The sequence below is a fragment of the Strigops habroptila genome, chromosome 3, assembly GCF_004027225.2.
Source record: "Strigops habroptila isolate Jane chromosome 3, bStrHab1.2.pri, whole genome shotgun sequence".
Classification (NCBI taxonomy): domain Eukaryota; kingdom Metazoa; phylum Chordata; class Aves; order Psittaciformes; family Psittacidae; genus Strigops; species Strigops habroptila.
The window spans coordinates 76,335,195-76,358,396 of record NC_044279.2 but is presented as its reverse complement, the minus strand read 5'-3'; the positions used below and the strand labels follow the sequence as shown (position 1 = coordinate 76,358,396).

At 53.0% G+C, this 23,202-nt stretch overlaps 1 protein-coding gene across 2 annotated transcripts; it reads left to right on the top strand.

Annotated features, from left to right (window-relative positions):
• Positions 1 to 4,906: 4,906 nt before the first annotated feature.
• PDGFB (platelet derived growth factor subunit B) lies at positions 4,907 to 21,993 on the top strand. 2 transcript variants are annotated; one of them, XM_030480311.1, is made up of 7 exons: positions 4,907 to 5,893; positions 12,236 to 12,332; positions 15,524 to 15,607; positions 16,071 to 16,276; positions 17,965 to 18,106; positions 18,502 to 18,665; positions 19,870 to 21,993. In XM_030480311.1, the coding sequence occupies exons 1-6, from the start codon at positions 5,804 to 5,806 to the stop codon at positions 18,636 to 18,638; spliced, it is 756 nt and encodes a 251-aa protein (XP_030336171.1). In that variant the 5' UTR covers positions 4,907 to 5,803; the 3' UTR covers positions 18,639 to 18,665; positions 19,870 to 21,993. The 2 variants fall into 2 exon arrangements, with proteins under 2 accessions (XP_030336171.1, XP_030336172.1); XM_030480312.1 differs by having other exon boundaries at positions 5,774 to 5,893; positions 18,502 to 18,669.
• Positions 21,994 to 23,202: the final 1,209 nt, after the last annotated feature.

Genomic DNA, 23,202 nt, shown 5'->3' with positions numbered 1-23,202 from the left:
GAAGCGGTGTTTGGGGTGGTGTCAGTGGAAAGGGGGACCGCTGCCCACCTAATCAATTTGGAAACAAAAATAGTATATGCCTCTTGAAAAACAACAGATGACCTGCGCTGTGTGGTGTGTTCACACATACACACATATGTATATATTTGTTATACTGGGAGAGGGGAAGGGGGGAGGGAGAGAAATTCCTTTCAAGTGCTATTCACCAGTCTGGAAAAATAAAGAAGGAAAGCAGAACATTTTTTCCTTTCATCAAAACAGGAAAGAGGGGGGGAATGGGGTGGGGAGCAGATCCATAGACATAATGGATGGTTGCCAGAGTAAGGAAATTGTTCCCTTTTACCCTAAACTTGGGATTTGGGGCGGGGGAGATATATGGTGGCGTGAGCAGGGAAGGCTGCATCCCCTCCTCCTCACCTGGCATAGGAACGTGCATGGACACGGGAAAGCACTGGGAAATCAGTCCCCACAGCTTTGCCTTCTCTCTGAATCTTGCTCGAGCTGCACATCCATGGAGATGTGAAATGCCTTTGCCTTCTCCTTCACCCCAAAGCGAGGGGCAGCAAGCTGCGGGCAGCACAAGCCCTCTCCCTCTTTGCTGTTGTCAGGGGCTGTGCCCTGTCCTCTGCATATATCTCGTTCCCCTTCCCCATCCTCTCCTTTCTGCCAGGTTTCTGCCAGGAATGGGTGAGATGAAGGAGGTGGTGAGGGGCTGGAGGAATCCCTCCACCAGGGAGAGACAGGCAGAGGAGGGGGCTCCTGGAGGAAGCCTGGCAAGGTGCCACTGAGTGCCTGCTTGCAGGGTGACACCTTCCCTTTCCCCTGGAGCCAGTTGCTCTGCAAGGGCTTTACTCATCCTTGGAAAGCATGTTCCCTGCCAGCGCCAGGGGCAAGAAGGTGAATTATGCAAGCCCTGGGTACCCTGAGGCTCTGCCTTTTTTCAGCACCAAATATAAACACCAGGCCCCCTGCCTGTTTCTGCTTCCTTCCTTTGCTCTCTCTTCTCCTTTCTCCTTTCTTCCTCCGTTAGACTGAACTTAGTTGTTAGGGCAGCTCCCATGGCAGCCGCCTCTGCGGCAAATGGTGCAAACTGCAGCGTAAGCTGCATACGATGACTCTGTTCTGATTGCTCGAGTCAGGATAAACCTCATACAAACAGGAGATGTGGCATAAAAACGATGCGCCCACAGAACGGGCCTCCTGGTGTAAACTAGGCATACAACTTACTCTAGGTTCTTCATTTCGGTGTCGCGGCTGCTCCCCTCCATTGACGGCTGCGGCAGCCCCGTGGAGTAGGCGTTAGGGATTGCTCATTGTTCTCCTGAACGTAGAGACCGGAGCGGGGGCAACACCTAAGTTAGATACCTTGAGTGGGCGGTCTGACTACACGCTGGCTGTCAACACCTCCTAATTTCTTTCCATTGATTGTTTTTCAAAATAGGACTCATCATGGAGAGGCTGAGACATCTCAGCTGGTTAGACTGAGTCTTGCTTTCCATTGCCAGCCCTGTTTTCTTCCTGCTGTTTCACAATTCTCTCCCCTCACTAAAATAAGTAAAAAAAAGATATCACCCCTCACATCATACCGCTGTGGATGGTGGCCAGTAGATCACTTTTTCCGCTGATATGAGATGAGGGGAAAGCAGCCTTGCAGCAAGGAACTGCCTATTGTCCTCAGACACGTGTTGCCCTCCTCCCTAGTGATAAGAAAATAACTGAGGAGATGAGTTCAGCTGTTTGCAGGTTAGAAAGCAGTAGTGATGATGAAAGTGTTTTAATAAGAAACCCTGCTGCAGGCTCTTATGAAATCTCTGTTTTTGTTGTGGTTTATCTGTGGGGCCACTGCCAGCTAGCACAGTTGTGACCGGACCTTGTCAAGTCGCGATGCTGTAACGGGATATAGTTATGGTCCAGCCGCTTCATGTAGCCATGAAATACCTTCCCACCATATGCATTGGTGGTTTCAAACTCTTGTCCTGTGACATCTGGGACACCGATAGCGCACTGGCCTCCACAGCCACCCCACAGGCCAGTATGGGGACAGTAAGAGTCATCCCCATCGGATTTAGGGGTTCATAGGATAAATGACAAGGTCATTTCACAACAGCAAGATAATCAAAGGAGCACCCAGCCAGCTCAAGGCACAGCAGTTTAAAGTGCACGTGCCCCTGTTGAACCCAACGCCAGTGAGACTGGCCCAGCCTTTAGTGAGTCTAAAGACCTCACTAGAGAAAAATCTGTCCCTGTCTTAAGAGCAGAAAGAGTAAGGAAAAGCGACTGAAGCCTGAGCGGCTTGAATATCATTTTGCTCTATTTCCAGGCAGGGTCATAGGTAGCTGATTAGTCAAATTCCAAACATCCTCTTCCTTGCTGTCTGGAGGTTCAACAGGGAGTAGCTTTTTGTTTCTGATGTCAAACTTCTAAAAACTGCCCAGCATCATCCCCATGAAAATAAATAACTCTATTTCTATCTCATTTTGCATGTAATGTAGCCGGATATTTAAAAAATATAAAACCCAGCACACTGCACATAGCATCCCCAAAACCAGGCCCTGCAGCAGCTCGTGTTGCTACTGAGCAAGAAATCTGCAGCAGTCCCTGCTAGCTTACTGCTGACTCCTTCTCCTTTCTGGTGGTGATATCTCTCCCTGCTGAAGAGTTTGATCAACCTTCCCACACACAGGCTGCTCTGTCCTGGCCAGGGAGCCACTATGGTGTGGGGAACCCCCTACACAGCTTGAACAAGGTGGCATGAAGGTGGTAGACCCATGCCAGGTTATTCAAGGGCAGAGATCCTCAAAGGGCACCTGAGCCTCCATTTACCTGTTATGAACTTTGAACATGTAATGGTGTTATGAACATTCAGGCCCTAGCTGCCCTCAACTCTCTACACAGATAGAAGGACTTCCAGAAGCTGGTTGGCCATCCCAAATCCTCAGTTTTGCCCCCACTGACTGCCAGGGAGACCAGGGCTAGTGCTATCTGGAGCAAGGTGAGATGGACTCAGGCCCGTTTATAACCATTTTTTGGAACCTCCTACACATTCAGAAGGAGTTTCAGCACCCAGGTAGACATTAGGGTAGTCGGAGGTCAGAGCCAAATTGTCATCATGTGAAATGGCTGGTACGCTGCTGGCGGGCCAGGATGGAGAATGAGGGGAATTCTAAGCGCCCTGAGGAATTTGGGGTGGGACAGGGCTAGCATGGCTGGACCATCTAAGATAAAGTCCTGTTAAGGTCTCTGGCGGTGGAAAAGAGCAAAGGTATGTGTTACATTTCCACTTCTTCCTACTTGAGCTCTAAAACTGGGACAGAGCCTGACTTCAGACTCGCTGTGAGGGACTCCCAGGACACTACTTATCTCTGCACTCATGCACCTCAGATGGCCTGGGCCTCGGAGCTGGCATGACTCTGACAAACTCCCCACCTGTAAGGAAATCTGGGCCCTCTTTGTCTCAGCCAGGATGAAGAGCGGTGATCCCTTGCAACCCAAGAGCACCTTGACATGCTGCTCCACCATAGGACCCTGCATTTTGTGCTTGAGTTACCTGTGTCCATGATAGGAGGAGCAGAGGAGCAATGATATTTTAAGAAAGCTATGGAGGACACCCAGTCCTGCTTGTGTCCCTGTGCCTCCTGACCAACATCCCCATCCATGAGACTGAAGTCAGGTTCAGGGGTGTAGCTAGCCACATTGGGAGGTGTTGTCAGATGCCTGCTACAGAAGAGCATTTGGTGGGCTGCTTGCTGCTCGGTTCTGGTTGCTGGTCCTTGTACCTGGACACTTCGGACAGTGCACACATGAGCGCTGGTGCGAGACTCTGTGTTTTAGAGAGGGTTGGCTGCGTGAGGCTCACAGGCACCTAGATAGTCTAAAGGGAGCATGTGTGATGCTGTGAGATGAGGCCACTGGTATGCCAGTGGGTGTATGTATGTGAGAAAGGAAGAGAGAGGGGGAGAGTGAAGGAGAACACATGGATGCCCAGGGATGTGTGAATGAGACAAAATTTGCACGTAGCTGTGCATGCAAGCGGCTCGACTAGAAGCATGTGCGTAGCATAGAAAAAGCAGAGAAGATGCTTGGGATTCAGAGCAAATGCCTGCTGAGTGCCTGCGGTGCATGACGGTGCAGGAATGTATCGGTGGATACGAGCCTGCACTAAGATGGTGCAGAAACCCCTCCTGGTCGTGCTGGGAGTGTGCTTTGCAAGTGTGCAACTCCACGCCGGGAGGTCACTCGTACGTACATGAGAGGGCGTGCGCACGGGTGTTTTTTCCATAGGATATGACTCTTGAACTCACCTGTTAGCAGCCTTCCCATCCCTCTCCCCCCCTCTCTCCAGCAGATATCTGCTTGCTTAATTTCCCTTCAGATGTTTATTATATCGTGGAGATAATCATGCTGCAAAATACCTCCCGGTGCCATGAGCAACACCAGATTGTCTTGTAGCAACGTTTACATTTCTCTGCCCCTTCTTTTTTTTTTCCCCTGCACACAAAGACATGTTAAGATATTAAAGCCATCCCTCTCCCTGAAGCTAGTGGTGCAGCAGGGCAGGGAAGAAGGCGAGTGGAGCTGAGAGAAATGCTCCACTCGCCTTGCAACAGTGAGAACCCGAGGCCAAAAAAATAACAAACTACCATGCCGGGAACTCCTCTCGTCTTATCTCTTCCTAAGGAGGAAGGAATTTCTGTCCTCATTCCTCACGCGGTATTAAAGCCACATTATACGGGTTATTGCCACATTAGTAATTTTTAATTAATTTATCATTTAAATTAACACACTTTTTATTTTGTCAGCAATGGGCTGCTACTCCCTCGTTAGATTTTTGCCTTGATACCCAGCCAAGAGGAGGATGGCAAGTTATGCTCCACCCATCTCCTCTCGTTATAAAAGGAGCAGCCCCGAGTGCCAGCTTAGTCTCTCTTGCAGCTCGCAGACTAAAATAAAGACCCATCAGCTCGCTCGCCTCCCTGTCAATTTTACCTTTTCTGCTTTTTTTCCTTTTTTATTGTCTTTTCTTGTTGCAACAGAGCACGGGAGGCAGCAGCTCCGCTCTGAGGCTTCTCAAGGCTCAGCGCCTGCACATACACACACACGCAACCCAGGGAGAAAACATTTGCTCTCACCTGTTTCCAAACCCAAAGCGAACCTCACGTCCAAGCGAACTGCCAGCACTTCGAAAGAGAAGGCACCCAAGCCAGAATCTTAATGTAAAGGGAAGAAATCCAATGTACACTAGCAACTTCTCGCTAAAAAGCAAGTGGGCGCAAGGAAGAAAAGGAGCATTTTAAGAGAAGGACACCTTAAGGAAGAAGATTTTAGGGTTTTTTTGGATTTCGCACCAAACTTTGGAAAAGTTTTTTTTTTCTTAAATTATTATTTTGCGCATCTTTTTCTAAGAACATTGAGCCATTGTTGCCTGCATGTAAAATCCTTTACATACGTACATTTTAAAAAGCAAGACAACCAAGAGGAAAAACAGCATGTGGACCACCTAGCAGAAGGCAGTGCTGAAGCATCCCTTGCAGCAAGGGGGACACAGACTCTGGATGCGGATCATCTCGAGGGACTGCATTTCTCTTCCACCGGGCTTATGAGATAGCACAGAGGCAGCCGAGTCACCGAGAATCACTTCTGTCTCCCCTCTCCATCACCACCACCACCTCCTCTTCCAAGGGCTCCCGCAACTCTCCCACCAGCAGCAGCCCGGCTCGGAGGGGAGATGGGAACGCGCGGCGCCTTCGATGCCTGAGGCCGGGCGGCTCTGCGGGAAGCGCTTCCCTCCCGGGGCTCGCCGTCCATGTGCCCGCAGCCGGCGGGGCCTGAAGTCGGCATGAATTTCGGCGTGGTCTTCGCGTTCATTCTCTCCCTGCCCCTGGCCCGCCTGGAGGTGAGTTTCCATCCCCGGCAGCGGGCGGTGCTGCCGAGCTGCCAGCGCCGGAGCCGGGCGGGGGGGAGACCGGCGGCGGCGCCTCCCGGCCCGCAGGTGCGGCGGGGCGAAGCCCCGGCGAGGAGCGGAGCTGCGCGGCAGGGACGAGGAGGCCGGGCGGGCGGCGGCTGTCTGCCCCGCTCTGCGGGAAGGGCTGCTGAGGGGCGCGGGCGCGCTAATGGCGGGCAGAGCCGGCCCTGAGGGGAGCGACCGTGGGGCCGGTTTCCCGCCCCGCGGCGGGGCTGCCCCCTCAGGGGGAGCGGTGTCCCTTCAGGACGTGGAAATACACCCACCCCGTGGATGTTCTCCAGGCCGGGTCCCTGGTTCATGCAGTGTGCTGCCTGGGAGCCTCGGGCCCCGCCAGCGGCTTCCCCCGGGGCTGTCACCCCCGGTGGCTCCGCTGCCATCGAGCCTCTCACTCCCTGCAGTTGTTTTGTGAGGCAGGGACCGAGTCCCAGTTGTCACCTCTGGAATATCACAGGGTGTGAAACCCAACCTGGCATTGCCAAGGGGCAACGATGGAGAAGGGGGCAAGGTAGGGGTTGGGGTGGCTATAAACACTGACACCCAGGTGGCATGGTTATGCGGTAAGGTGTGTGTCTAGCTGGGGCCATGGGAGGAGGCAGGAGATGGGTGCCTCTGCTGCCTGTGCTTGCACAGTCACGCCAGCATCTTGTCCTGCAGTCCTCCTGCATGCTCTTTCAGGAGGGAGCCGGGCACAGGGTGGGGACCAGGTGGTGGATTTGGCTGATGGATGTGCACCCCAAACCTCTTCAGTTTCCTGACATGGAAATCAAAGCCTCGCCCTGAGCCATGGTTGAGGAAAAGGAGCCCCAAGACCCCCAATCCTTTGATCTCTGCTGCCACATTTCATTGCCCGATTGTGTGCAGATTGAAGGGATCAGAAAGCCCCTATCATCCAGCTCTACCCAAAGTGGTGAAACCGTGGGTTAGATCTGCAGCCCAGCGGTTGTCAAGGGCAGGAAAATGCCTTTCCACCAAAACTTTCCTCCCTCTGCATCATTTCTTTCTCTTCCTTCTTCATTTTCGGGCAAGGCGGGTGGGTGCACCCCTTTGTGGGGTGGTGGGGAAGGGGTTGGGTGTGAAGCATCACGTCACCTCTGTATGGGCCCATTTTGCCCTTGCCCAAGCCGCAAGGGGAAGCAGTTAGAGCTGTGGGCTGCCCAGTGGTTATGTTTGTTTTGGGCAGTGGATGGTATTTCCTCTGTGGGTGGCTCAGATCTGTTTCTCCCATGCAGCATGAAACATCAGCTATGGTTGGTGCTGCGCAAGGGTGAAGATGGAAGTGTCTGATCCCAGGGGGCTGTTACTCTGTGCTATAATTACATTGAAGGACTGCACAGCTCTATGAGAGCCTACTAGAGTTTGAGTTTGGGAATTCTGTCTGTACGTTCCTTGGGAGGGATCATGATATTCAGCATTTTATGACCAGAGAACCAAGAAGGTTTCTGCTTGGGTAGATGCTTCTGCCTGCAGCCAGTCCCCACATCTACCCTGAGGGTAGCGCATTGCACCCTCTGCACCAGATGCATACAACATGACTCCTACCAGGGGGCTGAACCACAGGCATCCTCTGAACGGGGCTTGCACCTCCTCTGGTGCCCTGCTGGAGAAAGTGCATGGAGAACAGTAGCTCCCCCGATCAGCAGTGGCCTGAGCCAAGAGATGGAGCCTCCTGAGTCCCTCTCCCTCTTCGATCACACCCATTTGGAGCTGGAGGGCCCTGGAGCTCTTCCAGCCGGAGGGAGTACAAGCCTCAGCGGGAAGGTATTTGCCAGTTGGGAAGCAAGGATGCTAAACCAATTTACATTTGCCCCACGGGCTCTAATAGTTGCCTTGCAACATTTACAGAGCTGGGCTGAGCCCAGTGTGGTTGTGCTGGGGTGAAGCCCCACTGGCAGGGCTTTCTGGAATTCCCGAGGAATGGGGTGCGGCTGGGCGCTTGCTTATAACCTCGGCCCAGCTCCCCATCACGTCTTCCCGGTGCAATGCTCTGGGGCTCTTCCCGATTCTTCATAGCATGAGGCTGTGACAAGGACAAAGCAGTGGAAGCGTGGATGGATGACATGTGTGGGGTGAGCTCCTGGAAGGAGCCGGGCGAGTCCTCCCTGCCTCCCTCTCACTGTCAGCTGATGCGCAGCAGCAGGAGGGAATGACAGTGGTTTCTGTGCTGTTTCCAGTGCTGCTGGTAGACAACAGGCCCTGGAGGTGGAAGTGCCTCCAGTCCTCGCAGGGGAGGTGCTGGGGGTATGTGGAGGAGCAGGGTGGAGCAGCGGAGTCCCCCTTGAAATGGGAAAAAGGTGGGTAGGCCTGGCTGTATTTTAGGAACGTGGGCTAGATCAAACGTTAAGTTTGATTCTTTTAAGGGAGGAAAACGTAAGCTGCCGTCCCATGTGGAAGGGGCTCGTGTGAGGAGGGTTGTGCCTGCGTCAGGTAGATGTCGGAGTGCCCCTGTAGCTGGGAGTGGTGCTGGAACAATGTAAGCCCTCTGCGAGGGAAGCAAGAGCCTCTGGGCTTCAGCAGGCCAGGTACTGCCAGTCCTGCCATGGAATGCAGTGGAGCCTCCCCTGGGGGTCCTCACATCAGCTTCAGGGGGAATTAAAAATGCTGTTTGGGTTGGGTTTTTTTTGCCTGGCTGATCATTTGAGACCCTGCTGCTAAGATCCCTTGCCACGGTCAGCGTGGAGGTGCTTGGGAAAGTCCTCCTCTGCTGTGCAGAGGAGACTGGTGCTGCTGCTAGCCTTCTGTCCTTCCGGGTGCAGTCAGAGGTGGGTGTGTTATACACATCACCTCCAAAAAGAGGACCGGAGGAGTCCTCACCTTGGGAGTATCCTTGGCTGGTTTCTTTGAGCCCTGAGGGTCTGCCTTCCCTGCCAGTTGCACAATCTTTGCTCCCTCCTCCTCTGTGTCTGCCTGTGCTACCAGGAGAGACACACCTCCCGGCAAGACTATGCAACCCTTGCCTGTGAGTAGCTGGAGGGAGGACCCAAGCACAGCCCTGCACACTCCCTGCGCCGCCTCGGCAGCAGCTGATCACAAGGGTACCTTTCGGCATCCCTGGTCCTCAAAAGCATGTGTTGGCAGAAGGCTCCAGAGGCACATGGGTGGTGGGGTAAAGGAGAAGGCTGATTTGGAGACAGCGTGTGTGTGTGCCTCCTGTTTGCAGGGCATTGCTGCACATGCATGGGTTTGCTGCTGATGTCTGGGAGGAGGGAGGCAAAGCCAATGCATCGGGAAGCCCCAGCATCCAGCCACAGCACAGCGCAGTGCAGGCAGGGCCCCTGCAGCCTTGTGTGCTGTGGGTCTCACCCCCCAAGCACTGGCAGCTGGGAGAAAGGATGGGGATGTCCCTGCCAGGGGACCGGCAGAGTGGGGGGTGCCCCTGCAGTTCGGGGCAGAGCCAGGCACTGGGGGCAGAGGGAGGGAGAGAGGGAGGGAGAGAGGGAAGAACAAACTTACTTTCTTCTAGGAATTCAGGGCCTCGTGAGACTACGAGGCCAGGCCTTGGGGCACTTGACAGCCAGCCAGGAGTCCATTGAGACAAAAGTCTTCTTTGATCTGCCGTGCAGTTAAAAAAGAGAGATTGTTAACCTGTGTTAGACAAATAACTCCAGAGGAGCGGCTAAGCAGAAAAGGCACCAGCTGCTTGGGCTGGGCTGTTAGGGATCCCACCTCCTGCAATGCTCCTCCACCTTCTGACCCCATGGGATCAGGTGGGGGTGGCTGAGGGACCTCTGCGTCCCTGTGTGCCATCCCCAGCAAGTGCCCCGAGCCTGGGTGCGTGCAGTGCCTGCAATCCGGGCATAGGTCTGGGCTGGGGCGGTCAGCGGCATGGCTGTTCCCATCACAGACCCCAAAGGGAGCAAGGACAAGCCGTGCAGCTTAGGTCTGTGCAGCTGCTTTTAGGCCAGCCTTGGGCACGGTTCTGCGGCACAAGAGGAAAGGAAGGAGCCTCCCAGGCTTGCGGTTGTCCCTGGCAGAGCTGCCTCTCAAACGCCGGGGATGATGAGCTGTGTGGGCTGGTGATACACCATAGCCATGCTGGTAGTATCTGCAACAAGAAAAAATTGGCACCTAAAACTGCTGCTGTGAGCAGGGAGTGGAGCTTATTCCTACAGGCAGTCTCCAGCAATCCGGCTCCTGAGGGCCTGCATTTGCAATCCCTGATTCCTATCTGTTCCTCCTGCTCTGTTAGCAAGGTGACACCTCCCAGCTCGCCTCCAAAGTCACCGAGTCTCGTAGCACCTGCCCACAATCTCCCACAGTGAGTGCCGGAGTTTAAAATAAAGTTCAATTTCCTACACGGATTGAGTGTCAGGAAGGACCAGGGGCATCCGTGCACAGCAGCATTCGCACACAGATGCATTTGGCTGACAGGTGCAAGCATTAAAAAGCCTGAGCTCTGGCTGCAAGTCCTGGGAATTGCAAATGATCCCTTTTCCAGTAAACGTGTGTGGCACAAGGCAGGGAAGTGCTGCAGAGCCTCTCTGGCACTGGGCTGTTGGTCCCACTCTTCCTCACGCAGCAGGAGTTGTCAGAAGGCATCTTCATTTCACAGCTATTCAGTGATCCCTGAATTATACAAGTCTCTCGCTGTGCATTCATCACTGATGCCACTCCCCTCTCCCTCAGAGACTGAGGAAGTGATGCCTGGGGATGTAAAATCTGCTTTTTGCTGCAGGCGGACAGCCAGATCTGTGGTGAGATGTGACAGTGACAGGGACAGAGCAGGGCAGAGAGGCTCGCTCTGACTTGAGCTCTCTGGTGGATCTGGCTGCGGAGGTTTAAGATGCTAGTGGTGTCTGCTCTGTGGCTATCATCCCAGGAGGTGTCTGCCCCGTGACTCAGGCTGCAGTAGACTTCAAGGCACCATGTCCTAGTTTAAGCCACAGTATTAGCGGGTGGGCTAGCAGGGCGCTCCTGTTGCCCTGTTAGTAGAGGTGAAGGGCGGGTGGCCAAGGCGCAGGCACGTGTCGAGGGTGCCAGGCTCAAGCAGCCATGCAAAAGTGGCTGCAGGTTTAGGCTAAAGCCCTCAGGGTTTAAAAGCCAGTGTTTAACCACCTGCCTGGGGGTTCTCCTCGGTTCCAAGTGGAAGGGAAATGTTCTGCACTGAAGGCAGGCAGGGAGGGAATAGCAGCACGCTAGAAGGACCACACACATCTGCCCATAAAAACCCACATGAAAATCCCTGCGTTTCACAAGCACATGAGCCAAGTTCTCCTCTCAGTTACAGGGGCATGCGTAGGGCTGCAGCTCAGATGGCATCCAGCACCCGGCTGAAAGAGCAGCTTTTCCGCATGAGTAGCCCTAAATGAAGAGAGCGAGGAGCTAAGCAAACACTTTGGCCAGTACTTTCCTCCGTCTCCTTTTCTAGCCTTTCGGAAGTACGTTTTAATCAGTGCTTGCTTTCCCACACCGCTCCTTTGTAGTCTTGAGAAGTGCTGTCACTAGGGCCCATTCAAGCCCGGTGCCAGAGTCAAATTCCCAAGAGATTGATGGCGTTGCACCTGCCTGCACAAACCCTGAATTTGTCCCATCATCTGATGTCTGTAAACCTGCTTACTTCAGGGCTTTTTTGGCACTGGCACGCAATGACATCCTGACTCCCATGTGTTTCTTCATCCAAATGAGCTCCTCAGCCCACCACCTCGAAGAGCCTTTCATGTCCTCCCTGCAGCCTTGGTGGTTTCACACGGGCTCCTGCCAGAGCAGCCTCAGCTGCGAAGGTCAATCTTCTCCTCCAACCCCAACCTGTTTTTTTTCTTTTCTGAAGAGTATGCAAATGGTGTATATTATTGGGCCGCTGTGGTTTGAAAACACACGCGCACGCACACGCACATACACCCCATATCTGACAAAGCCCGTGAGGGAGTTTCATAACGGAGGGAAATATTGGGAAGGTTTTATCAGATAGCGTAAGGGAAGTCTGTTAAAACGCCTTTACTGCAGGCAGCAGGAATAAGAGGCCACCTGGAGAAGTCATACAGGACCGGAGGAGGAAGCCTTGCTGGCTGCTTGCACAGCATTTGGGGCTCTGCTGCGCAGCCCGGGCATATTTGGGCTTTTTCAGTCTCCCAAACACTTTGTGAGAGGCAGTGAGAGGGGCTTTTGCTTTTGCTGAGGTTTCAGGTTTATGCCTTCACGAGGGCATGTCTTTGGTTCTGTCATGCCTCCCCCGTTCTCCTTCAATTCCCACAGCTCTCACTCCAGACGCACTCAGTATTTGCAGGTTGCCTCTTTAATGCTTGTTTCTCACCTTCTTTCCTCTTTGTCATCTGGCAGGGGGACCCCATACCCGAAGACATTTATGAGATTTTGGGTGACAGCTCATTGCGCTCCATCAGCGACCTCCAGCGCGCCCTGCGGATAGACTCCGTAGGTAAATCTCCTCTTCACCAAACACTCTATTTTTTCTTAACTCTTTGGTGGGGAGGGAGGGGATAGTCTGTTTTCAACAGACATCACTATAAATACAGGAACCATGCAGGAGCCTGCCTATTTACACATCCAAAAAACCCAACAACCTGTGGGAGTTAGGCAACTAGAAGCTTTTTTAGATTTCCTCCTAACTGCTTGGCCTACTGAGGGACACTGGCTTCCAAAAATGGAAGGATGTGGGCAAGGTGAGTGCCAGGAACTGAGGTCACCACTTTTCACCCTGGGAGATGCACCAGCATCAGAGCTTGAATTGGCCAAGGATCAGTTTAGGAGGTGGAGAGATGGGAGATTAGAAATAGGGTGATAGAGGAGCAAAGGGCTGAGTGGGTTCTCAGGTTTAGCATCCATGAAAGGCCACGGGCTCCCAGAGGCTCTTAGGACAATAGTGTCAGAGCACGTGTCCATGGGTGACATACGGGACAGGGCCTAAGTCAGGGTAGCATCGCTTCCCCTCCTGCCCGTAGATAAGAGCTGTGGGGTCTGCAGTGCCTCGGGGTCACTTGGCCAGGGCTGAGTGCAGCGAGCGGCAGGAGCAGTGGAGCGCGGAGGGGTCGGCACGTGTGGGAATTGGAGCACACGCCGCGGCGGCTGGGCTGGCCCAGGAATTTATTTATAAACGGTCTCTTCAGAACAAATTCCTTTCTATTCTAACCCCGCTCCCGCCCGTCGGCTCCCGGCCCCCCCCAGCTCTCCTTCTCTCTCGTGTTTTGTCTGTTTGGAGCTTTGTAATCCTTGCCGAGACACTATCTACGGGGGAACAGAATTTCCTGCTTTTGTTTCCTATGCCAGTCCAACCACTGGCGCAGTCTCAAAAGCATTCCCGCTGCCTTTCAAAACGGCCCTGGAGGGGCAGGGGGGGGAAAGCGAGGGGGAGGGCACCAGCTGCATTCAGCTATTGTTTGCCTTAGAAAGAGGCGACGAGGCTCCCCACCACCACCACGGCCGCTCCCTGCCCTCACCAGTTCCCTCCTCCTCGTCCATGAGCCACACAATGGGGCAACTTCCAAAATTAGCTGTGCTGGATTGTCCCAGGCTGGTTCCCCCACCTCAACCGTCTTCAGTGCTGACCTGGGGTGTAGTAGAAGGACAACCTGGGAGAGGGAGGGAGGGACCTGGTTTTCAATAGGAGACTTGTTTCGAGTCAACAGTTGTTGCTATTTTCAACCCCTCTCCCTCCTCTCATCAACTCAACTTGTGCACAAAAGGCAGCCCCCACCCTCGTTTGATGAAATGCCAGGCAGGGTGGGGAAGGAGCAGCTGAGAAGATGCGTGCAGTCTGTCATGTCCCGGTGTCTAAGGAACAGATACATCTCTATCGCAGTTACTAACCACCCTCAGGATTAAGAAATAAAATGGGCTTCTCTTCTTGGATTGAAAAGCTCAGGGGCATGGGAGAAGGCTGCAGAGCTTTGAGTCACTGGTTTCACTTCAGGTCCCAGGTGGGAAAGGCTGGTCAGGGAAACAGAAAATAAATGATGCTGTGAAGCTGTCTCTTTGCTGCACCCTTTGGCTCTCATCTGCTCCCAGGTGGTGACCAAGGGGCATCACCATTTGCTTGCCCCGTGTGCAATTAGTGTCTTAGCAAAACAATCCCAAAGTCGCTGGACTTATTCCCTGTGCTGTCCATGTACCCTGTGTGGGTCATAGCTGCTGTCCTCCACTGACTGCACAGGGAGCCAGGATTAGGCAGCTTCAGAAGGCAGATGAGTTGAGATACTGCTCTCCTGTCCTTAGACACTACTGTAGACCCAACAACAGAGGGGTGCAGAGTGGGGCTCATCACCCTTAACTGTGGCTGCCCTGGCAGTGGGCATGCCCGTCTAAGCCAGTCATCCAGACAGCCTCTGTAGCCCCTAGAGAACTACCTGCCTTCTAGTGTGTGATCCATCAGATCTCATTTTGGGTGTCTGCCTTGGGGCAAGATGAATGGTGTTCTAGAACTGATCATACCTCTCCAGCTGCTTTAAAGGGTGTCTGTCTGTCCACCTCATGTGTAGATGTGCTCAGGCACATGATTTCTGCCTTGTGAATACAGCCTCCGTGCACCCATCCCAAATCCTTCAGCAATTGCCTCCGTGCTGAGTAGACAGCAAAGTCTCTGCTCCCCCTTATAAGAAGTTGCTCTAGGGCAGGGCTGAGGAAGAGGAATGGGACATGATAGGTATGGGAAGTCTGCTCCACCACACATCTGATAAACAGAGATCTTCCACTGGCCCCAAATTCCCTTTAAGAAAATTGCTCCCTTGATGCTGACGTCCATTCAGCTTCCTTCAGCTGCTAAAGCAGGTCAGAGAAGGAAAGAGCTGTGGCTGGGTGGGAGCTATCTCTGAGCGCAGCCATTGTCCGGAGCTCAGGAGGGGCTGCGTGTTGGAGTGCTCCATGGGGATTATGGGCATTTCTCTATTCACCGCTTCCTATGGGAAAAAGCAGTGGGGTGGGAGGGAACTGCTCAGGGCTGGCCTGAATGCTATCGGTCTTCCTCTCCCATCACTGACTGAACTACCTCCAGATCCTGCAGCTTACCTTAGAGTGGAAGGGGGGAAAAGTAATTTTAACTTCATTTTTCAGCTCTTCTGTCATAAAACTGACCCTGACCTAGAGCAGCTGTGGTGGGTTGAGAGAGAAAAAGCAAGCACCCCACCTCCCAGCCATCATCCCCTTCACCTGCCCTCTTACTCCCCAACTCTCCCAGTCCCAAGCCATGCCAGCAAGGCACCTCAGTGTTACACACCAAGCTTTCAGCTGGTCCTATCTGATCTTTGATCCTCCTCACTGTATCCTGGTCTCAGCCAGCTGATCTGAATCCCTCTGCTACTCCTCTCTGACACCAGAAAGCCCTGCCATAGGCCTTGTCACTCTTGAGCTGGAGTTTTCCTCTCCCAAACCTGACTGGGACCCCTCTTTCATGATAGGCTTGTTGCTTTGAGCCGCCTAGTCTGAGCCAAGTGCAAACCTGGAGTGTCCGTGCCCAGCACAGCTCTGACCTTGCTGGTGGATTTACACCTAGTGTGACGTCCTGGGGCCATGGCTTATCTCACTTCTCTACACGTTGTCTGATGAGCAGAGCACAAGTGCCTGCTGTCTTCTCCTGCCTCTGCCCAGTGCTATTAAGTCATGTCTTTCCTTTTGCAGAGCGAGATAGCTCGAGCCTGAACCTGAGTACAACTCAGCCTGGTCAAAACCCTATGGCCCTGTCTCGAGAGCGACGAAGCCTAGGTGAGTTGTGGGTGTTGCCTTGTGATTGTTGGGGCACTCACATGAGCAGCTGTGGATGGATGCAGATGCGTGTCTTGAGATACATGTGTGGTGTTTGATGTTACAGTGTGCTTGGATGTGTAGACAGATGAGAAGGAGGGTCTAGGCCTCATGTAGGAGCTGGGTGTTACACCCCAGGAGGGCAGGAGAGGGAGTCTGGAGCTCTGCAAGCTGCTCTGCTTTAAATCCTGCTGGTGCTGATGTGCTCTAAAGAAGTGTCATCTCCTGCCGAGCTACTGGGGCCTCCTCCAAACAAGGTGTGGCTCTGTTCAGGGAGGGAACTGGGGGAGTGGGACAATGAAAGAGAATCTGTGTGTGTGTAAGAGCCATGTGGGGTCTTTCTCTTCTAGTAGAGGTGGCTGCAGCAGGTTGGTAACAGCAGCAAAGCCCGTTTCATCCCCCTTCTTCTCCTGGCCCCCTGCAGATGCTCTGGCAGCAGCAGAGCCGGCTGTCCTTGCGGAGTGCAAGACACGGACCGTGGTCTTTGAGATCTCCCGCAACATGGTGGACAGCACCAATGCCAACTTTGTGGTGTGGCCACCCTGTGTGGAGGTGCAGCGCTGCTCCGGGTGTTGCAACAACCGCAACGTGCAGTGTCGCCCCATGCAGATTCGTGTCCGGCACGTCCAGGTAAGGGAGACACTTCCCGCTGCTCCCTCCTCTCACAGCCCACCTCCATCCCTACGCCCCAAAACCCAAACCAGTGCAGGTCTCAGGTGCAGGGCTCACATATCTGTCTGTTCCCTTGCACCCCCTCTGTGGTCTTGTCTCCTGCCATTAGCCACGCAGCGCTGCAGCCTCTGGTGCGGGGTGACATCCCTCCGTGGAGGGCTGGTGCTGTCCAGCAGCTGGGGACTGTCACCACAGCAGAGCTACAGGGCACCGTCCCCAGCTGCAGCTCCACGCTGTGGCTATTTCTGGGGCTCGAGGCTGCCTTCTGCTTCGAGAGCAGAAGAAACAGGATGCTTTCATCGCGGGAACTGGTTTTGGTGCAGAAAGAGGAGGGCTTTGCAGTTCAGTCTCCATCCCCCTGCTGCTGCTGTAGCTTCTTCCCAAGACACGCGCTGGAGCAGCTTCTCCTCTTTCTCAGCCCCACGGCTGCCTCCTGACCAAGCAGACACCTGATAGTTAACCTCTTGCTCTGATCCTTCCCTCCTCACAGCTACCAGTGATCTCCTCACAGCTTCCTCCCAGACAGCTTGTTTAAAAATAATATTCATCGCGTACTAATCCTCTGCCTGAGCCGTAAGAGACTCCCCCAGGCAGGCAGGCAGCAGAGGTTGGCTGGGAGAGGTTGTATTCACACAGCCCTTTTCATCAGGAAATTCCTTTCTCAGAAAAGCCAGGCTGAAAATGAGGGAAAAATGTGAGGGGGAGCAGGAGTTGTTTTTGTGGAAAAAACAAGTGAGAGGTCAAAAGGCAGCCTGAAAAAGTGACCTGGAAATGGTTTCTTTGAGGACAGAGGTCTCTCTATTGTTTGGCTGGAAGTGTTTGTCTAGCGAGCAGCGTGTGGTCTGAAGCGTGTGGAGTGGGCTTTCAAGGAAAGATAAACAGCCTGGCCGCTTCGGCGCTGGCTGAGGGATGCTGCTGGGGGCAGTGGGTTTAGAGGAATTCCATCCCAGGGCGAGTATTTATAGCTCGTGAAGCACTTCAGGGACCGCAGTCTCACCAGATAAGCTGAGTGGGGTCAGCCCTGGCTGCTCCTGCAGTGGGAGGGACCCCCTAGAAAGCTTGTGCCCTGTGGTGGGATGTGGAGCACTGAGTCTTCCCTCTGAGTCAGCACTGGTGGAGAGTCCGAGGGAATTTCCAGAGCACCGCCTTTCCTGTGAAACACAGAGCTGAGGCTTCGGCTTGAGACAAATTCAGACAGGCCTCAGCAGAGCTGGTGAAGATGCGTTTGCTTGCACCGGGCCTGAGTTTTTCTCCTTTTGCCCTTCCTGTAGGATCCTGTGGGAGTTAATTCTGGTTGCCCCCAGGTCTCCACCATCACATCTGTCAGAAATAGGCTGGTGTGTTCTGCACGTCCTATGTTTTTGTCTGGTGATCCACCAGTCATCCAGCTTAAGCAGTGGCGATAGTTAGGAACAGGGGAAAACAACCAGTCACATCTGAACTTGCCTGGTCTAGGTCTCCTCTAGGCTGGTCTGTGCAGAATTAGCTCCCATACACACCACCTCTGAATTTGAACCATGCTCTATAAACTGCCTTCTGACCCTCTCGGAAGAAAGCCAGTACTGAAGCGTACTGACACTGATTATTTTTACAGAGGGGGAGCTGCAGCTCTATAAATCTTTCACTTGCCTCTCTCTCCCAAATAGGTGAACAAGATCGAATTTATCCAGAGGAAGCCAAAATTCAAAAAAGTCGTTGTGCCTTTGGAGGACCATGTGCAGTGTCGGTGTGAAGCGGTGTCCCGTCCGCCCCCCAGGAACAGCCGGCCAGTGCCACGTGAACAGAGACGTAAGGATCCTGGCATGGGTAGAGTGGAGGGAGGCGTGAGAAGAGAGGCTGGGGGGAGAGGAAAGAACCCTCCACTGGTTTCAGTCTGCTAAGCTCCAGTGAGTCCCATGGGCTGGTTTATGGCAGCTGAGGGACCTTTCCCAGGATGTCTGCCTGCCAGCAAGGGGCTGAAACCGAGGCAAATGAAGGAGGGGAAGGTGAGAGGTGAGGGGAAGGGCATCGTGGGAAAAGGGAGAGGCAGAGACTGTGGAGAACAGAGGACAAGGGACAGAAGAACAGAAGGAGGCCTTGTGGCCCTCCTGTTGCAGAGCTCTTTGTTGATAGTGCGTGGAGAAAGGTATTTCAACATGAGCCCTGCCCCTCACTGTACAGACCCTCTCCCCTTGTCTTGGCAGGCTTGTCACCGTCGTTCACCACAGCCGCTGTCTCACAGAGGCAGCGAGTACGCCGGCCGCCGGCGCAGAAGAGGAAACATAAGAAGTACAAGCATGTCAACGCTAAGAAAGTGCTGAAAGAAATCCTCATAGCATAGAAGTGCTGGCAGGGGAGAGAGCACAAGGCAGGTAACAGCAAGCTGCTTTTCCAGTCGGGGGAGATGTTCTCCCAGGACACTGTTCTGCCCAGGCATCTCAGAGCCTTCCTGCAGCACTGTCTGCTTTCAGCGTGGGGCTACTGCAGGGTCTGGGCATGATAAAACCCAGCTTGAAGGAGGGAGAAGGATTAGGCTGGGATCCAAGGTGTGCATCCTATTTATGGCTTTATGGCTCTTTGCAAAGAAGAGAGGTGGAAGGATCACGCTGCAACCACACTTGCTCTTAGGCCGTGCACTCTCCTTCCTCTGCCTCCGTTACAGGCAGCCTGTAAGGCTGACTTCTCTCTACACCTAAATCCCCTCAGGGTCCATTTAATTCATCTCTTCTTTGGAGCAACTCCTGTTCTCCTTTCTCTATTGATTCTCCGTTGAAAGCAGACAATTAATGTTGCTCTGGGGATCCCTTTTGCTTTTATTTCATTAGTTGAGTTGGCAGAAAGGCTGGAAAGCAGCAACACTTTTGGTTCCTCTCTCTCCTAGCGGGAAGGCTGTGTGCATAAGAAAGGTCATACCAGGGGAAAGGAGAACTGGAATCTCTGGCAAGAGATCTGGACTTTGTCAGGCCAGGGTCTGATTCTTCTCTCCCTGACTTTTGTAAACAGGAGTAATTCCTTCGTCACTAGAAGAATGTCACTGGTACATGGGAAAGAAGAATAAGCCCTTGTTCCCTAAGAGAGAGGGAAAGGAGTAGAAAACAGGGAAAGAGTAGCCAGGGCACAGACCTAGGGAGGAGGCTGAATTTAGAGAGAGGCAGCATAGCCCAACAGGGAAAGCCCTGGCCCACGACTCAGCAGTTGCAGCCCTGCCACAGACCCTTATATGAGCTTGGGCCACTCGCTTCACATTCACTTCCACGTGTGGCATTGAAGGAGCTGGGGACGAGGGGTGCCAGGCAGTGCCTTGGGATTGGTATTCCCACACTTAGCACTATGAGGCTCTGATTATCCCAGAATCCTCCTGGCCAGCCCAAAGTTCCCATGTTGCAAATCTGTGCAAATCTCAGCTGTGGCTCAAGCTGTCCAGGGGAAAAAATAGAGTCAAAAACCCTCCTGGGCTTCTAATCTGGCACTTCAACACAAACATATCCAGAGGAGAAAGTGGGAAAGGAGGGGAATTGTAGGAGAGAGGGTTCCATGTTCTAATGTCATGTCTGGTTTTGTTTCATTTCTAGGTTTATTTAATATATTTGCTGTATTGCCCCCATGGGGTCCTTGGAGTGATAACTTTTCCTCTTTGTCCGTCTGCCTCGACGTCTGATTCAGACGGCAATTGGTGCTTCCCTTTCCAGCAGTGGACCTTCTCCCACCAAAGCCTCTCCCTTCTTTCATTTATTAGCCTAATTTTAAAGTTTTACACACACACACAAAAGGACAAACAAGATCTATCTATCTATATATATATATGAGAAGAGAACAAAGTACAAATAAACCCATGAACCCCGGCAGCCACAACATGCGACGAGGACAGGACAATGCCTTCCCCGCTCCAGAGGACAGGATGGAAAATGGGAAAAGGAAAGTGGGTCCAATTTCTTCTGAGAGGAGGAGAAAAACACATGGACAGAGGGCAGAAGGGGAATGTTCTCCTTTTCCCTTGTGTTTCTGGTAAGGCTGGGGGGCCCGGCTGAGATCAACACTTGCACTGGACCTTCATTTTGCAAACAGGCATATCTCAGATTGCGATGATGGAAAATGCACTAAGGACTATTATCACCCTACCTGGACAGATCTATATATTTTTAACGTGCGTGTGTATATTTTATTTTAAAAAAAGAGAAAAACCAAAACCACTAAGATATACAACATCTCGGGGAACAGAACAAAAAAAGAACCACAAAGCAAAACAAAAGAAGCCAAAAGCATTCCCCCCTTCCCTTTCCCCTCTGGCTCCTGGTGCTGACTGGAAGGTGTTTGGATCATGGGGAAGGAGCGGATGGCAGCAGGCCCCTGCCAGGGGGACCCATCTTTGCACATGCTGGTGGAGAATTCAACTTTCCAGGCTCGGACTCAAAAGTATTTTTTAAATTCACTCTGTATGTGTGCGTGTGTATATGTGTGTGTGTGTATATATATATACGTGTGCGTGCATGTGTGTGTATGTGTATTTATACATACATATATAAATATATATATATATGTTCTTAAGCGGATTTCATTCCCTAGCGGCAGGAAGCTCAGAGGCACGTGCAGCAGCTTGGCTGGGCTGGCAGGAAAGAGCACTGTTACTGCAACGTGCCTGCGAGGGCCAGGAGGGGACAGGCAGAGGCATCATCTGATCTCTCTCTCGTTGCCCTTTTCTCTCCCTCTGCCACCAACCCCCCCTCTCCCAACCAAGTTCCTTGCAGGAGGCGAAGTGGCACCACAACGAGACCAACAGCAGCCAAACTTAGAAGCATGACTTAATCTCAGTGAGCTGTCCTTGCCTGCTCTGTGGTCCTGAGAGCAGCATCATGTCATTCCCGCGAGGTTTTTAACCCCTTCACGGGTGTCCTGCACACCATGCCTCCACTGCTCTCTTCCTGACAATGTCCCTACATCTCCCATCGTTTTCCTCCCATCTTCCCTCTCAAATTCCTTCTCGATTTTTGCCTGTTGGATGTTCCCACCTAGCTTGGAAGTTTGTCCGAGATGTGGGCAGCTCTATGGAGGTATTGAGAAACAAATGAGGATGGTCTTTGCAGTTGGCAGCAGCCACCTGAGAGAGAAATGAGCTCTTCTAAGTGAGGAGGACTCGGAGCACAACGGGAGGGTCAGTCGTAGGGTCCCTCCTGTGCCACTGCCTGCTCCAGAGGAGGGAGGGGGACACTAGGAACAAGAGCTATTTCTGCACACCTAATACTCAGTCACTGTTAGCAGAAACGTTACGTGGGATGGGAATTTCCAGCACCACTGCAGAGTCCCCATCTCAGATTGTGCCGTGCTGGGCACTGCAGTTAGACATGAAGAAATGCCTGCCCAGAGCTCCTGTGGCAGCCCGTGCCCCTCCTGCTCCAGCCGCTTCTCCTACACACACAGGCACAGCCCCGGGGGAAGGAGGAGAAGCCACAACCTGGGAGCTGTTACAGGTCTTGGAGGGACCCAGCCCTCGCCTCCTGCAAGCCCAGAGCGCTTCTCGTACCACTGCCAAGGCGGCACGTTGCTCCCTCCCTCCATCCCCAAGCCCTCAAGTCTTAAGACACTTTGTTTTCCTGTTCCAGAATCTGTTTCTTTTGGTTTGTAAAGATGGTGAGGTTTTATTTTAATTTTAATTTTTCCCCTTTTTTTTTAATGTAAGATTAATTTATACTCAGTACTGTATTTAAAGTTGTAAAAAAAAAGGAAAAAAAAGAAAAAAAAGGAAACCACCTCTCAAACAACATTTTCTCTTTCTTTCGTGAGCTGAACGAAATGCAGAGGCCAAACCAGCTCCCCACGGGGCAGAGCGGGATTCCCAGGGCCTCCAGTTTCATTTTCGAGACACATATTCTGACAGGGCAAAGAGAAGCTGGGAAAGCCCTGGCAGCCCCCAGCCAGTGGTGCTGTGCTGCTCCTGGTTTGAAATGACACAGATGCTGGGATTTTATCTGGAATTGGTCCTCCTCACCTTCTCTGCTCTGTTCAGACACCCGGCCAGAATCTCCCTGTGCTTTCATCCCATCTCTGGATTCCTCTGCTTTGAAGGGCTTGGGACAGACGGCAGTGTTTACACTCCCCAAAGCTGTACAAACAGTCGGCCCCTTCCCTCCTTAGTCACATCGTCTAGACAATGGCAGTCCTTCCCTCACGCGGAAAGGCCGTTGTGTTTCCCTTTCCTCCGAGCACGGATGGTATTGCACATCTGGCACTTGGGCACAGGCTGTGGGGAGTGAAGGCAGCTGCTGCCCCGTGCCTCAGTTTTGGGGTCCCCCGGCCACATACACAGTACCTCCAGTACATGGCTCAGCTCTGAGGAGCACAGACCCAAGTGGGGACTTGTGCTGGAACGGTGAACCCAGGGAGCTCGGGGTCTGGGTGTGCTCCAGGCTGTCCTCACAGGACAAGCCTGGCACTCCCAGGTGTGTGCTTTGCTCCAGCATGGCTCATTTTGGGATGAGGACATGTTTTCCCTGATCTTCCAAAGGAAGCTGGAGCACAGGTGAGCTCTATCCGCCCCCAAGGATGGAACACAGGGGCAAAATCACAGTGAGGATAGTAGTCACATCCCTGCTCTGATTTCCTTAGGATAATCCAGTGAGAAGAAAGATTTATTTATCATGACACTTCTTTGGGCTTGAGTGCCTGTCAGCAGGGAATTTGGGAAGCCATGTGTGCAAAGAGGGGTACAAGCCACGGGAAGCATCAGCTTGGACCGAGGGGTGGGAGGAAGGGCTTGGCATCCCAGGGGACCGGCACACCACCCCACCACGGCGGTCCCAAGGGAAGCATGCAACCCCCTCCACACACTTTCAACAGCTTGAAATGAAGAGGTGCTGAAAGAAGCCACGGCAGCGCACACCTCCACAGCGCCTGGCGTCCGCCCACAGCAT

Excerpts from the sequence above, each read along its gene's own strand:
- PDGFB (XM_030480311.1), top strand. The coding sequence starts at position 5,804 with ATGTGCCCGCAGCCGGCGGGGCCTGAAGTCGGCATGAATTTCGGCGTG. Across the intron at positions 15,608-16,070 it reads TCGAGAGCGACGAAGCCTAG|ATGCTCTGGCAGCAGCAGAG; the intron begins GTGAGTTGTGGG and ends GGCCCCCTGCAG. Across the intron at positions 18,107-18,501 it reads AGTGCCACGTGAACAGAGAC|GCTTGTCACCGTCGTTCACC; the intron begins GTAAGGATCCTG and ends TTGTCTTGGCAG.